Here is an 18,901-nt window from a genome sequence, read left to right as displayed (position 1 = left end):
ACAAGATCATTTTCTCCAAAACCACCTTGAGTCCTCTGTCGATTGTTGTAAACTCCTGAAATTTAGAGCCATCAGGAAGTATACTGCTGACAGCTGTGGCTCTTTGTTCGCTTAGGAAGCTCCCTGTGACTGTGATTGGATTTGTTTGTAGGTGAAGAAGGCTACTGCTCTTGGGTTGTGGCTCTTTGTTCGCTTAGGAAGCTCCCTGTGACTGTGATTGGATTTGTTTGTAGGTGAAGAAGGCTACTGCTCTCGGGTCTGGACACACTGGGAGCCCCTTTCCCACGATGCTGCACATACACAATGGTTATTAGATGACCTTTCTACCGAGAAGAGGCATTCTTCTGGAAGGTAAGATAACTCAGCGTCATCAGTCTCCTATGCTCTTTCAAGGAAAATCCCAATTAACTTTTTCTTTTCATCTGAAATATCTGCTAATGAGTTGGTTGGGGCTGTAGGCTTAGTAATACAGTATGTGTTTAGCAGGCTTAAGGCTCTGAGTTCAGTCCCTAGCACTGTTAGAATAGCGTTGAACATAAATGAATGGGTAAAATAGTGAGTTAAAGACCTATCATATCCATAGTGTAGCAGGCACTGAAAGAAAAAACTAATTTTATCTTGACATTATTTCAGTCTTTTTCCTACATAGTAGACCTCTTTCAAGTGCCAGGATAATCTCCTATTTAAAAACACCCTGTTGGGGTTGGGAAATGTCTTAGTGAGTAAAGCGCTTGGGCACAAGTATGGAGACTGAAGTTCCATACTTAAAAAGTCCCCATTTACTTACGTAAAAGCTGGACGTGGCTATGTATGCCTGTAACTCCAGCCCCGCAGTGCAGAAACAAGGAGAGTCATGGAGCCCTGATAGCCAGCTAGTCTCACAGACATGGTGAGGTCAAGGTTCAGTGATGGATCCTGTCTCAAAAAATAAGGTGAGAGCTGTAGAAGAAGACACCCTAAGTTATCTGTATACACATATACCACACACATATGCCCACAAAACCCACCCTGAGCCAATATGGCGACACACACCTGTAGTCTCAATACTTGGCTGATGGGAGATACCTGGAAGATAGGTTGATCAAGAGCTCAGGGCCAGTCGAGGCTGCCTAGTAAGTCGGGAGGTTAGCCTGAACTAAATAAGACTGTCTCAGAAAGAATAATGAAATTAAAAAAAAAAATTTCAGAAGCATTTTGTTAAAGATGATGGTCCGAGTGGACAGTAGGAGCTTCCATTAAGGTATCTGATGAGTTTTGATATAGTACAGCACTGAAACTAATATGAAACCTATTCTGAAAGGTATTTTTTTATGTTAAATTTCTTAGCCAAGAGACTGAATTTCAAGGAAGTAATTAAGTGACGAATCAAAAGGAAACTTGCTTATTTTAAGAAAACAAATTATCAAGAAATTTCTCATTTCCCAATTTTCTCTGAGGAAACAACTAACTTGATCTTTTTAAATTTATATCACAGTGATAGTGCTGAGAGTGTAGTGATGTCATTTTTACGTGTAAAAGCACATCAAATGTTTGTATTCCTCACCCATGTTGGCTCCACTAAGCTTAGATTACTTTACCTATGTATACTCCATGAGGAGAAAGTTTTGCAAGAAAAAGTATTAGTTGCAAAATTATCCTGATATGCCTAACCTACATATGAGAATAGAATATCTTCAAAGGCCTTCATCAATTTTTTTTTTCTTTTGAGCAAATTTACTTACAGAAATGGAGTTTAGAAACCAGGAGATTAGTCTAATTGCTTCTTTCAAATCATCCCTGTTGGATGTCTTCCTAGGAGCTTGACAGTCTAGGTTTCTGTATATATTTCAATGCTTCAAAGCACACAGACAGGTTTTGTACCACCACGTGAGAAGTAGCCATTTTATTGTGGACTTCCCTGTGTGCATGGATGAGCTCAGTCTCTGCGGGTTTTGAGGACATGCTTTTCCAGGACCTGCAGATGCTTTGTACTCCTCATCACTGTTGTTCATTGAAGTCATTTTGTCATGTGGTTAATCAGTGGGATTTTGATCCTGTTACTTTGAGCATTTATGAGGTAAAACTTCTGGTAATGAAATTAGGGGAGAAATTTTTAAAAAGAATGACAACAAAAGAGAGGATAAGATATCATGATCAAATAGCCTGAGGTAGGAAAACTGAGAAATTGAGAAAAACAAGCATAAACACACACACATGCACACACTATAAAGTAAATAGAATTTATTTTACTCCAGTTATTTTGCTCAGCCTGCTTCCACCAAGCTTTGTTACCTTGCATTAAAAATGGGATGCTGTTGTGGAGGACCTCAGAGACTCTGCCTAGAGACAGCCTTTCCTTCTCAGTTCCTCCTGTGGGCTCTAGTCTTCATAGGGTAACAGGCTGTTTTCTGGTGCTCCATATTCATTGACTCTGACTTGTGAGAGAACCCTTGAGTAGTTTGTGACATAAATCCCAGTAGTGCATCATATAGATCAGACTTCCCAAGACTGGCACTAGTCTGGCCCCTCTGCTGCTGCCCTGTTGGCTTCCTGTTGCCACCTCTCATTTTACCTGAAACAGCCATATGATCAAATGTAGTTTCAAGTTTTCAGAAGGACTCAGAAGAGATTTTTCTATTAAGTCAGGGGTTTCTTTCTGGCTTTCTCTTTCAACTAATTTGTAATGTGAATGCAACTATTGAAAGTTGTGGTCCTAGCAGATGCATGCTAACCAGTACTGTCGCACTGATTTAGGAAGCAAACAGTTCTGTGCGGGTCAGTGGGCACAGTGTGCAGGGCCACATGTTCTAAATCGCATGTGTTCTACCTTCCCGAAAGGCTGGCTCCTGTTACCTAATGTCTGGTTGGTGAAAAGCGGACTCTGCTAGGATGTTACACCACCACTGCCGGAGGAACCCTGAGCTCCAGGAAGAATTGCAGATTCAGGCTGCAGTGGCTGCCGGGGATGTTCACACCGTACGAAAGATGTTGGAACAAGGCTATTCCCCAAATGGCCGAGATGCCAATGGCTGGACCTTGCTCCATTTCTCTGCAGCAAGAGGAAAGGAGAGATGTGTTCGAGTGTTTCTAGAACATGGAGGTGAGTTTTCCTGGATACAAGGAGAAACGTGTGATGGCCTTGAGTTGAAAACACCTTTACATGGACCTTTACATGTGATTCTTAAAATGATCTGCTTGCACTGATATTCAGTGTCTTTCTTTTTCCTCTTTGCAAATATTTTTGTGAACAAGACACTGAGTTTTGTTTCAGACCATCCTGTTGAGTGGGCTTTACCCCAGCACATGTAATTTCTATAGGCAGTCAGGCCACCCCAGGTCTCTTCAACTCAGAGCCTATATTAGGGCTGGTTGCCACTTGGGTTTTAGAGGCAGAAGTGGTTGTGGCGCCTGCCCCTGGGGAGTTGCCCAGGTTTCCCCTTTTGGAAATTGTTCAAGCAGAGGAACCTAGCATAGGTTCCCCCTAACATCTCAGCCCTCCCATCCCTGGGGCTGTGTATTTGCCTTCCTTTTCCTCTTGGATGGTTTCTCTTCTTTCTGCCTTTTCCAGAACTTACAAGGTAACTAGGTATGCTAGAAAGCTGCTTCTCTGAGGTCTGAGTCTGTAGACAGACATGGTTGGTGACTACATTTGCCATTTTATATGTCTGCTTCAGAAAACTGTCCATTGACTCTTCTCTTCAGGGAATTTCAACTTCATCCATACCTTAAAGATAGGAGGTCGGTGTTTGTGTATGTCTGTTCATACATGTCATTTATGTTTACATATTATTTATATGTACATATATAAAATGCTTAAAAATTATATAGTATAACATACTATATAAATATATTAGTATAATTCACAAATATATAAATTTTATATTGTGTAAGTATGTAATATTTTGTGATTTTTATATACATATATATGGTGTATATATATTAGAGTGTAAAACAGTTTGTCTGGACCATCCTAGGGTCTGGATTGCTCAGCAGTTGTTTTATTCCAAGAGTGTACTTTGATAAAACACTGGCCAGACTTGCTTGCCTTCTGAGGAGAACTGTTAGAAGTTCCCCAGGTCTCACGAGGCCATTATGTGACTGTGTGAATGCTAAGGCTACGAGCATAGGCTCTCTCCAAGATAAGGCTAAATCCAAGCCCAGGAGTGGTCATGTGTCCCAGTGGCCCGAAATGGGAATTATATGCCCCACGTCATTGGCTATGGTCAGAGTCCAGAAGTTCTCCTACCTGTGCCCACTCATGTCTGTCTTTCAAGCCATTTCACCTTTTAAATTACAGATCTTAGTTCTGAAGTTAATGAAGGGAATGTAAGTAGAATGCCTGGAAAGAAAGGATCAGAACATTCCATGGCCATTCCTGGTAAAATTAAGCTAAAAGCAGAACTAGTGTTTGCTTATTTCACCAAGTCCTGTTACTTTCTAGTTCTGACATCTTCACTTAAAAAATAAGTTCAGATAGTCAGTTAATGCGTGTATCTCCTTCGAACAAAGCACATCTTTCAGACATATTACAGACAGAAACCAAATCTTGTTTGACCTGCCCAGCTCTTGCCTGCTGCTATTCAGACGCGACCCTGGGCATGGGTGAGTATGGGTGCTTGGTCCTTTAGATACTTCTAGCACACTTGTAGAAATTGTGTTTCACGTAGTGTTTAAACTATGTACCACACTGACTTAATGTTCCACCACAGTTGTCTTTCACTCATCTTTATGACACATTTTTTTGTCTTAACGCTCAGCTTTAATATATGAGCAGTCATAGGAAACACTTCACAGCTGTGGCTGTGGCTGCGGCCTTCTCGGACTTTTTGTGTAAGTCGGTGAGTGAGAAGGGAGAAAAGGAAAATCCATTGATGAGTCACATTTGACATACGAGCCTCAGTTCCTAAACATCTCTTTCCTCTACTCCTTGGATAATCAGTTACAGGGCTGGGGAGGGGGTTGTGTGGTAGAATGTGTATCTTAACATGTGGGAAGTCTAGGGTTCAAGCCCTAACACTGCATTAGGAGAGAGAGACGGAGGAAGAGAGGGAGAGGAGAGAGCGCTTGTGTGTGTGGCAGGCTCTGCCATTCATGAACCCACACTGTACAATGTATTACAACTTAGCGCATTTGTAGAATTGGGTATCCAGAACCACAGTTAATTTCTAGAGTAACTGTTACTACAATAGAAAGCAACTTTAGTGAGTTCTGTTAGTAGGACATTCAGTCTTACTCTGTTCTCTTCAGTGTAGTATTCATTCATATAAATATACTACCATTTGGTTATTCTTTCAACTTCGTTTGTTTGTTTTAGTTTTTTAGAAAGCGTGAAAATTTCTCAGCAGACTTTTGAGAAGATTAAATGTTTTTATTGCCAGTGCAGAGAGGTGGCTGCTAGCTGTCCCTTAAGATCAGGCTCTCCTTCCAGAAAGTAGCTTTAGTTGGCTGCTGCAGCTGCAGAAATAACCTGTGTGCCTAGGCCTAAGTGGTTTCCAGCCTCTTCCTTTTAGCCTGCTCGTCTTTAATGTTCTGTTCACTATCTTGACTTTTGTCACATAGCAGCTTGTCTGTTAATTCCTTATCAGTGCCTAGGTCACCCTCAGATTCCACTGTTTGGGTGCAATTGATTTACACTTAACTCCCATTGCGGGACATTTGAAATTGCTCGCATTTTTCTCCTAGGGCCAGTATACAAGGGAGTGTCCTTGACTGGCTGTTTATTTATTTATTTATTTATTTTTAACTTTTGATAGAGTTTCTCTCTTAATTCCTAGAAGTACTTGCCAAGTCAAACAGTATTTTATGGATGCTAACATATTTTCCTCCAAAGAGCCTGCACTTCCCTCCTGTACCCTCCCTTGACTGGCCTGGGTAGGTCCCTCGGTCCCTCCCCTGCACATCTCCCAGCAGCATATTACCAGAGACTGGCTCTCCCTTGTGTGCTGGGCTTGCCCCTTGCAAGGTGACACAAGTATCACACCGTTGGGACTGAGCTTGTTCCTGTCTTCCCCACTTGTAGGCTTGTTCAGGGGTCCTCCTTTGTTAGTTCTAGGTGGAAACCTTCCTCCTAGCTCGTCATGGTTCCACGTTCCTATTGCTCTTGCTGTCAGCTGGGTACATTCTATTTTGCCTTTGCCTCCTTGTTTGTGTCTGTTGGGTCTTGGTTAGTAAATACTTCATACTGCAGAGTAAGTATTCACTTGCATTTTCTTCTCAAGACTCCGTGTACTTGATTCACCAGTCTGCCCAGAATTGATGATTGTACATGAGAAGGTACAGTGTTATCACTCTGCCCCACAAAGATTGCCTAAACGTCCCTTCTTTCCTCAAGGCTGTGCACTGCTGGGTCACATACACAGCTTTTACATTGTGCTTCCACTTCTGAGTTCTCATTTACTGCTCCAGGACCAGTGTGATGGTGCTTGTACTGTTCTATGAGAACGTTAGTCTAGTGAAAAGAGATTTGGAGAATGTGCCCCCTTATCCCACCTTGTGGCAAGTTGTAAAACAAGTTTGAAAAGTTTGGTAAGAAGGAAACTTCTACCCCACTCCCCTAGCCCCTGCCATGGTCATGCGCAAGGCTTCATTCAGTGCTTAGCACATCCTTCATGTAATGTCCTGGCATATCTATAAATGGCCCTGCAGCCTAGTGGTGTGCAGGAAGCCCACGGACTGTGCTGGGCACCATTGTCCCCACCTGTGATGTTGGACCAGTTGCTTGGTCATCTGGATTCTTTCGTGCTTAGCTGCCTCTTTTCTTCACTTCTTTTCATGGAGCCACTCTTCCATTCTTCAGTGGGGAAACTTCCTTCTTCAACAAGACCATGGATCCATCTCCTACACCTCCCACATTTTATTGCCCTGTCCCCATCCAGTCTCCAAATAATGTGACACTCCTAGGTGGAAGTGGAAATTAAACCCAGTAGGGGCTTCTTATTTCTCCGCACAGAATAATCTCAGTCTGTCATGTGCTCAGCACAACAGCTGGCAGTCTGACCCCTGTAGCTGCGACTTGGTGCAGCAGCTCCTCCACCTTCTTGGCCCTTTGAGCTTAGAGCCTTAGCCACAGAGTCACTCTAAAGCTCCCCCCATCACAGTCTCCTTTTCCTTGCACATGTCTGCTTCCCCTTTAAGCCTTCCTAGTGTTTTCTCAGAGAAACCACGTCAGGCCAGGTGAGAACTTTATTTTTGCTTCTGTCTGATGGTGCTGCTGGGCCCTGTATGATGCTCTCTTTCTCTCAGGTAATACTGTTCCCTGGCCTTATTGCAGCACCAGTCATCAGCATGGTGAAGGACTTTAGCTCCCTCCTCAGTGTCCGTAGCTCTCGTTCACCTAAAGGACCCTAACCTTAACCCTAACCCATGTTTGCACACACGTTTGCTCCCAGTAAGAAAGAGAACAGATACCAGTAATCTAAAAATGATTGTTTCCTGACCTCATGAGATAAGACTGATCTTTTCTTTTTAAAACATTTTTTTAAATTGGGTTAGGATTAGAAGCTCTCTAGATTCATGATTGCTGCACTTCCAGATCATTCAATAGGGGAAATTGGGGAAAGAACTTAGAAGAAAGAAGTGAGTTCACTTTGCACTCTGTGCTTCTTTTCTCTTTGAAGGTTCCTTCTCTGCTTCTTCTGTGTATGACAGGACTCTGAGATGAATAAGGTAGCCATTTGGTTCCTTACTATGCATTCGCTTATATTCAGAAAATGCTGCTGAACACCCAGTGTATGCCAGGGCCTGCTTTTGGTACAACTACAGTGGTAAAAGGCTCAGCATTTCACAACCCAGCAGGTAGATAGGTCGGTAGCAAAATTTCTAGATGACCAAGAGTTTACGGTGCTTCACAGCTCTTAAGAGTGATATTTAGTTTTCTATTGGAAAACAAGCCTGGAGTAAATGTAAACCACGTACCTCTGTCTGTCTGTCTGTCTATCTGTCTATCTACCTACCTGCCTACCTACCTACTAGAAAAGAACCAAGGCATTTCCAAGAGCGCTAAGTGCTGTGTACAGCAATGCCCCTTTTGTGTGTGAGGTGTGCTGAGTGTATCCAGATCTCTTCAGAATGCAGGACTCAGGTAGAATTCTTGAAAGTTGTGAAGCAGGAAGAAGGGCTGGAAACATAATGGTGTGGAATATTCTCCTGTGTGGGACGATGACAGTGGGGGTTTGAAGGAGAGGAGCATGTGTGATTTTAAGGATTTAAATAGTTGAGTACGAGCGCAGCAGTTTATTCTAGGGAGAGTGGGTCTTGATGAGGGAGAAGTAGGCAGGGCTGTAGGAAGTTCTCTGAGAGTAAGGGAGACCTTTCGCCACTTAGTGAAGTGGAAAAGCCATGCCAGGAAGCAGGTGGAAGAACATAAGAAGGAAGATGTAGAAATCTAAGCCACTCACACAACCAGGAGTTGTTTATCTAAATTTTCACACATGAAAGGATACAAGTAAAAGAAAATACAGTATTATCTGTTATTGTTGATTATCAATATTTAATATTGATTTATCTTTTAGTTAAATAGCGGTCATTCCTAAACCAGCTGTATACCCAAATCATCACACAGAGACTGTGATTTATTTAACATAGAGGACAATGTTGGGCAACAATTATTCCATCCTAAACCTCCAAGCCTGCATGCTTCATCCCATTCAGATTTCCTACATTATACTTGCTTTTAGTCATATCTTAGGCCCAGTTCATCTCTCCTGGTGATTCCAGGTCCTCTCCTCCCAGATCTTTCTCCTCAACCCCCTCCCACTTGCTTCTTTCTCCTCCCCTCTGGACCAGGATGTCCCACCTTATTCTCTCCATTGCTCAGCACTGGCTGGTTGTTTTATTGGCAATACAGAGAACAAATGGTGGCATGTTTACACAAACTTAAGACAGGTGATGCTTGTCATAATGCAATGTCTGGATTGAAACCAGATAGTGGGGTAGAGAAATCAGCATGTGAATGAACAAGGGTAAGTTGTATACATTCCACAAGAACATTATACCAACAATCTATTAAATCCACATAGCCACATGGTCATAGCCAACGAATGATCACAACATGGTAGTAAACTCAGGACCAAGAGTCAAGGGGAGTGATGTAAGCCTGGGAAGAAGCTTGCTGAGAAACAGCTGTGCTGCTATGGGGGAACCAGGTTTGCCTAAAACAGCAAAGCTGTGTTTGAGTTGTATAACAAAAAGCAGGGGTTGAGGGTGAGACCCACTCTCTTGTTTAACTCAGCCTGTGCAGTAGTAAAAGAGGCTATTGCATTTCAGTGAAACTAGACAGATTCAGTCCTTAGCTTGAGAACTGGCCACATTTTTAAGTGCTTAGTCCTCACATGTGCCGAGTGGTACTGGATGGGTAGATGACGTTTTGTTGCCTTACATGTTGCTTCAAAATAGTCAAAATTTGGGTTCACAAATGTCTAAAACCTTGAAATTTTCAACACAAATGGCTGTATATACCTCTGTACAAATCCTGGTAGTTGGGCTGGTGAGACAGATAGCTCAGCAGTAAAGGCACTTGCCACGCAAACCTGTGCAGTCTGGGTTCAGCCCTCAGAAGGCAAGTGAGTGTGGAAGGAGAGAAGTGATTCTACAGAGTTGTGTTCCCTCCCCACACCTCTAAAAGTTCCAAGACCATGTTGGACATTTCAAAACAAATATGAGGAAGAAACTGTCATTGTACATTTGTTTAGATACACTGATTTTGTGAACTTTCTCTGGGGCCTTTGACTGAAGCAGTAGAACTTAAGTAATAGAGGACATTGCCAGGTCCTCTCAGGGAAGCAGGCAGCATCCTCTTGATAGACACACGGAAATAAGTGAGAGGAAGGTAGCATTCCAAGACACGCAGGCAGCAGAAGGAAGGGCTGTTTGTAGCTCTGCAGAAATGAAAGATAATTCCAGGTATAGTAAAAGTAAGCATATGATTGGAATTTGTGGAAACATTTTTGGAAAGCAACTTGGTAGTATGTATTAGGGCTTTTGTCCAGAAAACCTCTTAGTTTAAACTTGATTGTGTAATATTTAAACTTTATTAATTTACTCCAAGGATAAAGTCTTAAATGCAGAAAATATTTTCTACATAAAAATGCTGTACCCCTCTCACTTTTCCTTTCTTTCTTTTGTTCATTTAATCATTGGCAATGACATAAAACAAGATGCTTGAAATCATTATTTAGTGAGAGAGAGAGAGAGACAATGTTTGTCTGTGTGTCTGATACACAGCCCAGGGGAAGAATGTTTTTAAAATAGTTTTTAAGCTATTACAATTAAACCCAGAATGAAAGCAGGAATGAAAACAACACAACAAAAAAACAGAACCTCTCCACCTAGCCACATCCTTCACCAGGATCTATCATAGTAAGACTTCCTGACCTTCCCATCCATGCCACCTTTCCATCCTTGCCACCTCATCCATGCCATCTTCCAGTCTAAGCTATTGTGTCGCCAACCTGTCAGATCTAGCCTGGGTCCTTCATCCAGTGTCACAGCCTAGTCTGGCCACCCTTGTCTGTGCCATAACTAATCTCGAGTCTTCTGCAAAGACCTTACCTATCTAACCTCCAACCCACAGGCCCCTCCCACACATATCCAGCCTTATCACTCAGCCAGATCAACCCCCACACTCCAGGCTGGAGTTCCATCCTGAACTCTGTTCCATTGTTCACCATCCCTGAACATCCTCTCATTTTCTCCGGCCTGGTCTATCCATATAAAATTTAGAAATCTGCATGCCCAGATCTCATCTCAAAAATATCACCAATGAAAAATCAAGCCAGTATTTTCTCTCCTAAATCTATAAGTCCCATAGAAACGTTTGTGAACAAGAATTACCTACATGAACACCAGGACACAGAGCTTAAAAAGAAGAATTATATGTTTCATCAAAGAATTCAAGGATTTTAAAAAGCCACAAAAAGCACACTGAAATTAAGGAAAAAGAAAAAGGGAAAAAAAAAACTTAATGAAAATAAACACCCAAGGAAACACAAACATAAAGCTGATTGAAACGACAAGCCCAACCCAGGTCTTGAGAATGGAATTCAGTAAGGAGATAAAAAGAGAACTCAAGCTGAAATGATAATGGAATTGAATAACCAAAATAACTCAACTATAAAACTCAGAGGAAAGCCTTGCGAGTAGAATGAATCAAACAGAAGGTATAGAATCAGGACTTGAAGATAAAGTAGAAGGAATATGAAAAATTAATAAGCAAGGAATATGAAAAATTAGAACAAATAAACAACAACAAAAAAAAACAGAAAAGGAACCTACAGGGAATGTGGGAGCCATGCGGTTGAAGCGGGGATTGGGGTTGACAAGCCTTTAAATTATAGGCATAGATGAGGGGGGGAAATCCTTCAACAAGATTATAAAAGAAAACTTCCCCAAACTAAGAAAAAGACACACCCATATAGATTCAAGAAGCACAGAGAACAAATAGACAAGACAAGAAAAAAAAATTTTCCAAAGTATGTCATAGTTAAAAACACTTAGCAAGCATACATAACACAGGAATTGTATTGAAAGCTTCAAGAGAAAACGCAAATCACATATAAAGGAAAAGTTAGAATGACAGCTGATTTCTTGATGGAAACCTTAAAAACCAGAAGATCCTACAGCAGTGCATTCGAAATCCTAAAAGACTATGACAGCCAGCCTAAACTAGTAGAAAACGAATACCCACCATAAAGGAAGGGGAAATAAAAACTTCCCATAATATAAACAACCTAAAAAAAATTATATCCAACAGACCAAACCTAAAGAAAATACAGGAAACAATATTTAGACTGAAGAGAAGAATGAGCATAGCAGAGAGACTGTAGAAAAAAAAAAAAAGCCATAATTAGCAATAAAATGAAACATAAACTACCACTGTGTGAGAAGACACAGCAAAAATCAACAACACAATAGCCACAACTAACACACATTTTAATAAGAACTTTAAATATGAATGGCCTCAGTTCTCTAATCAAAAGACACAGGCTTATGAAATGGATCAAGAAACAAAACACATCTTAGCTTTAAAGATTGGCATCACCTTACAGTAAAAAATAAAAAAAATAAAAAATGGATAAAAGGACTCCAATTAGATGGGACCAGGAACTAAACAGGTATAGTTACCCTAATATCTGACAAAACAGATGTCAAACTAAAATGAATCCAGGATAGAGAGGGATATTTCTTCCTAATCAAAGGTACAGTTAACTAAAAAGACATTACTATCCTGAACATATATGCATCAAACTCTGGTGTACCCAATTTCAGTTAAAACAAAACAAACAAAAACTACTACTAGATTTAAAGACAAATATTCAAAAGTTAGCATCAGTGATTTTAATACTCCACTTTCTCCAAAAAATGGGTGGGTCATCTGGACCAAAAATAAACAGAAATGTCAGAATTAATTTACATCCATTAAATGAGTGTAGCAGATACCTACAGGATATTCCACCTAAACAACAAAGAATACACATTTTACTCAGCAGCACACAGAAGCTTTCCTAAAATAGAGCACATCCAGGAACACAAAACAAATCTTGCAAATTCAAATTCAAATCTTCTGATCAAAATGCAATAAAACTTGAAATTGGCAGCAAGCAAATCTCTTGTAAATACACAAACTCATGGAGATTAAGCCACATATTACTGAATGATAAGTGTGTCAAAGAAGAACAATTTTAAAAGTAGCTGGACCTAAGTGAAAGGGAAGACACAATACCACAAAGCTTCTAGGACCATTCAAAGCAGCCCTCCAAGGGAAATTTGTAGTTCTGGATGGCGGCATCAAAATAATCTGAGCGCAAATAAATGACTTAATGATCTAACACACACACACACAAAAAAAAAAAAAATTAGGGAAACAATAAACCAAATCCAAACCTAGTCAATGGCAAGAAATAATTGCAATCAGAGCAAATATCATGGAAATGGAAATAATCAACTTATCTTCTCAAAGAGCTGGTTCTTTGAGAAGATAAGTGAAATAGACCCTTGGCCCAGCTAACCATAATAACACAATCAGAAATGAGTGAGTAAAAATTCCAATATATGCCAAAATAAGTTCAAGATATTATAAGAGAATATTTTAAAAACCTGTACTCCATTAAGCTGGAAAATCTAAAAGACATGGTTGGATTTCTAGATTCAACCAAAACACCAAAATTAAACCAAGAAGACAATAACCTATAACAGACCCATAACAAATGAGATTGAAGTAGTAATAAAAAGTCTTCCAACTTAAAATCTGCATCTAGATGAATTTACAGCAGAATTCTACCAGACATTCAAAGTAGAACTACAGTCAATCCCTTTTAAACTATTCTAAATAAAAAGGAACACTCCCAAACTCCTCCTATGAAGCCAGTATCATTCTAATACCCAGACCTGGTAGAGATGCAACAAAAAACTCCAGACATATCTCTGATGAGCATAGACTCAATAAAGCTCAATAAAATACTTGAAAATTGAGTATAGACACATATCAAAGATTATCTGCCTTGACCAAGCTGGCTTTATCCTGAAATGCAGGGATGGTTCACAATAAGCCAGGTCAATATGTGTAATAAATTACATAAACGGGCTTAAAGACAGAAATCACATGATCATCTTAGTATACCAGAAATGCCTTGACAAAATTCAACCTTTTTTGTTGTTGTTGTTATTAAAAGTTCTAGAGAATGTAGGGCTAGAGGAAAACACTTCAACACAGTAAATCTAAATATGTGAAACCCAGAGCGAACAACATTCTACATAGAGAAAAGCTTGAAGAAATCTTATTGAAGGCAGGAATGAAACCCAGATGTCCCCTATCTTCACTCCTCAACATTATGCTCGAAGTACTACAGCTTAGTACTAAGCAATAAGGCAAGAGAAGGCAATTAAATGGGATGGGGAAAGAAGTCAAATTATCTTTTTGTTTTTTTCCAAATGATAGGATACTGTATATGAAATCCCAAAAATTCTACCAGAAAATTTCTAGAAATGATGAACAAATTCAGAATGAGGCAGGGTACAGAATCAAACTGCACAAATTTTCTGTACACCACTAACACATAAAAAGATCATACACACACTTCCATTCACAATAGTCTCAAAGAAAATAAACAATCTAGGAATCAAATTAACAAAGGACCTTTAATAATGAATTACTTTAAAACTCTCAAGAGATAGACTAGAAACTTGAAAGACACCCTATTAGTAAAATTGATATTGTGAAAATGACTTTTACAAAAAGCTATTTTCAGATTCAGTGCAATTCTAATCAAATCTTCATCACATTCACAGAAATATGCAAAACTACCCTAAAATTCATTTAAAACTATATAGCCAAAAGAATCCTGGAAAAAGAAAAAGAAAGCACAAATGATTACCATTCCAGATCTTAAGACTATATTACAGAGCCATAGTAATAAAAACAGTGTGGTACTGCCACAAAAACAGACATGGAGACCAATTGAATAAAATCAAATACCTCTAATGTTAGTATATTTAACTTTAGCCATTTAATATTCGACAAAGACATCAAAAACATAAACTGGAGAAAGACTCTTCAACAGATGATACTGGGCAAACTGGATGTCCACATGCAGAAGAATTCAGTTAGACTTGGATCTATCACCCTACGCAAAAACTCATTCCAAATGCATAAACACAGAAACAACTAGAAGAAAACATAGGTATCACTGTTCATTATATAGGAGTAGAAAAGGGTTATATGAATAGGATTCTCTTTGCCCAAGAATGGAAGCCAACAATTTACATGCAGGTTTATGAAACTGAAGAGTTCTGCACAGCTAAAGGAACAATCAACTGGGTATGGCGGCACATGCCTTTAATCCCAGCACTCAAAAGGTAGAGGCAGGTGGCTCTCTGGGAATTTTAAGCCAGCCTAGTCTACAGAGCAAGTTCTAGGACAGCCATAGCTATTACACTGAGAAACCCTGTCTCAAAAAGCCAAAAGAAAGAACAGATGAACAGGAAGCCTACAGAATAGGAAAGAATTTGCCAACTATCCATCTGTCAAAGGATTAATATCCAGAATATACAAAGAACTCACAACAAAAAATCCAAATGGTCTATTTGGAAAATGTCTCAGGCTTGAGCAGAGAGTTCTCAAAAGAAGAAGAAGAAAAAAAACTGGCTGAGAAATATCTCCAAAAATGTTTATTATTCCTAGCCATTAGGGAAATACTAGTCAAAATGACTTAGAGGTTGCATGTTACCCTGTCAGAATGGCAAAAAATCGACAAAACAATAGATTACAAATGCTGGAGAGGACACGGGAAAAGAAGACCCTCATTCACTCTTGCAGGGATTGCAAACTGGTGCAGCCATGATAGAAATCAGTGAGGAAAAGTCTTTAAAAGCTAAAAATAAATCTGCCATATAACCCACTATACCATTCATTGGCTTATGCTGAAAGGACTTGACATCTTAATTTATAGATACTTGCTTAGTCATGTTCATTGCTGCTCTGTTCACAATAACTAGGAAATGAAAAACAACCTAAATATCCTTCAACCCATAATGGATAATTAAAATATGATGGTAAATATGCCCTAATTAATGCTATTCATATGTAAAGAAAATTGAAATCATGAATACTGAAAGTAAGTGAATGAACTTTAGTTGTGTAACTCAGACTCAGAAATGTCACGTGTTCTGTCTTATTGCAGGCTCCTAGCTCTAGATCTTCAGATGTGAATGTAGATTCCATAGTAAATGCAGAAACCAAGGAACTCAGAGGGGACCATTATTGGGGAGTTGGAGGTGAAGGAGAATTAGAAAGGTGAATAGCAGGGTATAAGTGATTTGAATAGGGAAAGACAGGCCTCTAATTAGGAGCAGGGTACAAATAATTTAAATAGGTAAAAGGAGGACTGTAATTAGGGAGGGGGAGAGATAAATACAGAAGAAAGAAGGAGGAAGTTATAATAACAGATGTCTATAAAAGTCATAATGAATTATGCTATTAAGTGTCTATCTAAAAAAATCTATTAATACGTATGTCTGTGTATTAATATGCATAGCTATTTTATATGAAAATGTCTCATTTGAGCTGACAGTAAGCCTTCCAAGACCTAATCTAACAAAAATCTCAACTCTAGACATGAGAAACCTGTCTTGAGTTGTTGCTCAGGGTTGTCTGAGAGACTCCCAAAACATCACAGGCTATTGCTGTTAACCTTGGTTGCTCCCCAGAAGTAGAAGGTAGGTCTTATTGCTGAAGACACCAGGACCCAGAAGCCCTGACTGGGAACTGACTCAAAAGCCTCTTCTCTCAGGACTAGCTCTCATTCTACAAGAGGTGTCATACAAGCCTCTAAAGGAAGGAAGTAACCAACAGTCCTATCCGGCTATGATGCCTATGAACCAGCAACAGTCAGCATGGCTAACCTAAGGGTGCAGTAGTGGCACACATACCTTGGTGGTAACCAGCAGCTCTCTAATTAGACTTAGGACCCACCTAACAACAGGGTAAACATGACTGGAACTGGAAATCTAACCAACTACCAAGACCTAGTGATGCTTATGGGTCTTAGAGGAAAACTACAGCTGCCACTTGGCTAGGCCAGCATATTCTTTAACTACATTCTTAAACCCTGTCCTCATACCCACAGATAAGTATAAGTATAGTCCTCACCCTTTATCAAGGAACTTCTCTTTTCCAAGAGACAAGTTGTGGATCCCACTTCCAATAAATGCGTCTCGAGTATCTGTGGCTCAGTGAATTTTGAGGAAGAGGAGCTAAAAAGATTGTAAAAGCCAGAGGTTCAGGAATTTGCCGTAAGGTTGTGTCTCCTAGTATTATGAGAAGACCCACACTTGAAATCTCACCAATATGACTCTCCAAACATGAGCTCATGCCAAAGTAGATAGCAAAACCCACGAGGTCTTAACCCTACACAACTGCAGGCAGTTAAGGAGTGCTGAGATTGAGAGAAACAGAGCCCTATTTGGTTATCCAATTCCAAGAGGTCAGCCCTGAGTGTATGCATACACAGACTGAGCAGCTTTTGAGTACATGTATATACATATGTATGTAGAACAACTATTAATGAAGAAAAAAGAGGTCATGAATTTGAAAGAGAGCAAGGAGAGGTATTTGAGAACAGGGAAAATGACATAATTGTGTTAATCTTAAAAATAAAAGAAAAAATATTTTTAAAAACCAGTGTAATAGAAAGAGCAAAATTGATGGAGTTGAAAGAAAAAAAAAATGTACTTCTTTGAAATGATTGATAAAATTGAAAAATCTGTAGCCAGACTGAAAATGAGAAAAGACATGAGCAGTTTTGGGACTAGGAACAGATAAGGAGTTCAGTGAGCTTCGTGTTATAGAAAAGAATTCCATTCCTTGCAAGACACAAATTGTGAAAACAGACCCATAGAAAAAGAATGCTTTAATCACTGTCTGTAGAGTTGAAAATTTTAGTGTTTCATTAAAACATCTACCAAGAAAGCTACAGGCCCCGCCAGCTTTGCTAGTTTTGAGTATTGCTGGGACAAAAAGTAATCTTGTACACATTGTTTAGAGGAGGGAGTGCTCCCTAACTCACTGTACGGTACTACGTGTGTCCCTGGTGCAGAGCCAAAGCCACAGGCAGAAAAGGAAATGAAGAGCAATGGCCTTATGTCAGCAGACAGAGGTTCTAGCTAGATACTAACTAAATGCCACCATCTGTAACAATTTTGAAGGGATGCCACAGTGTGGCTACATAGCATCTAGCTCAGGAATTCAAGGTTTGTTTAACATCTACAACCCCTTGAGTTGTTTGCCAGGTTAATAGAATCAGAGATAAGGGCCACATCCTGTGACAACACTGCCTGTTGATGACTGAGCAAGCAAACCTGCAACGCAAGACCTAGGAGAAGCTGCAGCTAGCTTTGCACTCAGTGTTGAACTGAATACCTTTCTTCCGAACAGGTATAGGAGGGTGTATGTGCTTTTGCTATTTTTATACAACTTGCTCTTATATTCTTATCATTGGAGTAAAAGAACAGTAAAGCAGTGGGAAAGGGACAAGTAAAAGTGTTATGGCTTGCAAGATGGCTCAGCAGTTAAGCATTTGCTGTACAAACCTGACCTGAATTTGATGCCTGGAAGGAAAGAACTGACTCCCAAAAGTTGGCCTCCATAGGCATATCTTTGAATATGTGGCCCCTGCTCTTATACACATTAATAATAACAAATAAAAAGTGCAAGTCTCCTAAATGAACATATATGCATTAGGTGTATATATCTAAACATACATACTGACATATATATGTATGATGTACTGAAGCGAAAAAGTGAATTGAGCTAGATTGCAGGTAAGTATTATAAAACTCAAATTCTACCAACAGTTAAGATCTGGAGGATGAAGTAGCAGCTCATAATAGCAACAATTTAAAGTTTTTAATATTAATTTTAATTAAGTATATAGCTATACTGAAACATTGCTGGGGTGGAGTAAAAAAGTCCTAAATAAATAAAGAAGTGTTCCATGTTCGTTACATGGCAAAATTAGTATTATGTAGATCTTTTGGGGGAGTTTGCCATCTGTAAATTGGTCTAATTAAAACAATAGAAATTAGGCCAGGCTTGTATGAAGATACTAACAACCTAATTTGAAAGTTTATTAGCTGAAATAATTTTTTAAAAGTAGGAGGAGTAAACATCAGCTGATATCAAACATGCTATAGAGCTACACTACTTTAAAATGTCTGTGACTGGCATATGGAAAAACTGTTGTATTATTTGTTTAATTCCTTTTTTTTTTTTTTTTTTTTTCTGGGTGCTGGGGTTGTACCGAGGGTCCCGTGTATGCTGGGTAAGCCTGCTGCCACTGAGCTTCATCTCTGGCCGTTGATTTGAGATAGGGTTTTGCTATGTAGCTTATTCTGGCCTTGAACATGTTCTGAGGCTGGCCTCAAACTCACC

At 39.6% G+C, this 18,901-nt stretch overlaps 1 protein-coding gene across 1 annotated transcript in view; it reads left to right on the top strand.

Annotated features, from left to right (window-relative positions):
- Asb7 (ankyrin repeat and SOCS box containing 7) overlaps positions 1 to 18,901 on the top strand; it is a 46,417-nt gene that overhangs the window by 7,267 nt on the left and 20,249 nt on the right. The window contains exons 3-4 of the mRNA XM_021633261.2: positions 234 to 351; positions 2,818 to 3,079. Of these exons, the coding sequence (XP_021488936.1) occupies positions 2,869 to 3,079 (211 nt within the window). The 5' untranslated portion in view covers positions 234 to 351; positions 2,818 to 2,868. The remainder of the gene's footprint in view (positions 1 to 233; positions 352 to 2,817; positions 3,080 to 18,901) is intronic.

This window comes from Meriones unguiculatus, chromosome 14 (genome assembly GCF_030254825.1).
Source record: "Meriones unguiculatus strain TT.TT164.6M chromosome 14, Bangor_MerUng_6.1, whole genome shotgun sequence".
Taxonomy (NCBI): domain Eukaryota; kingdom Metazoa; phylum Chordata; class Mammalia; order Rodentia; family Muridae; genus Meriones; species Meriones unguiculatus.
The sequence above is the reverse complement of the archived record's forward strand: the minus strand, read 5'-3'. Positions and strand labels throughout refer to the sequence as shown.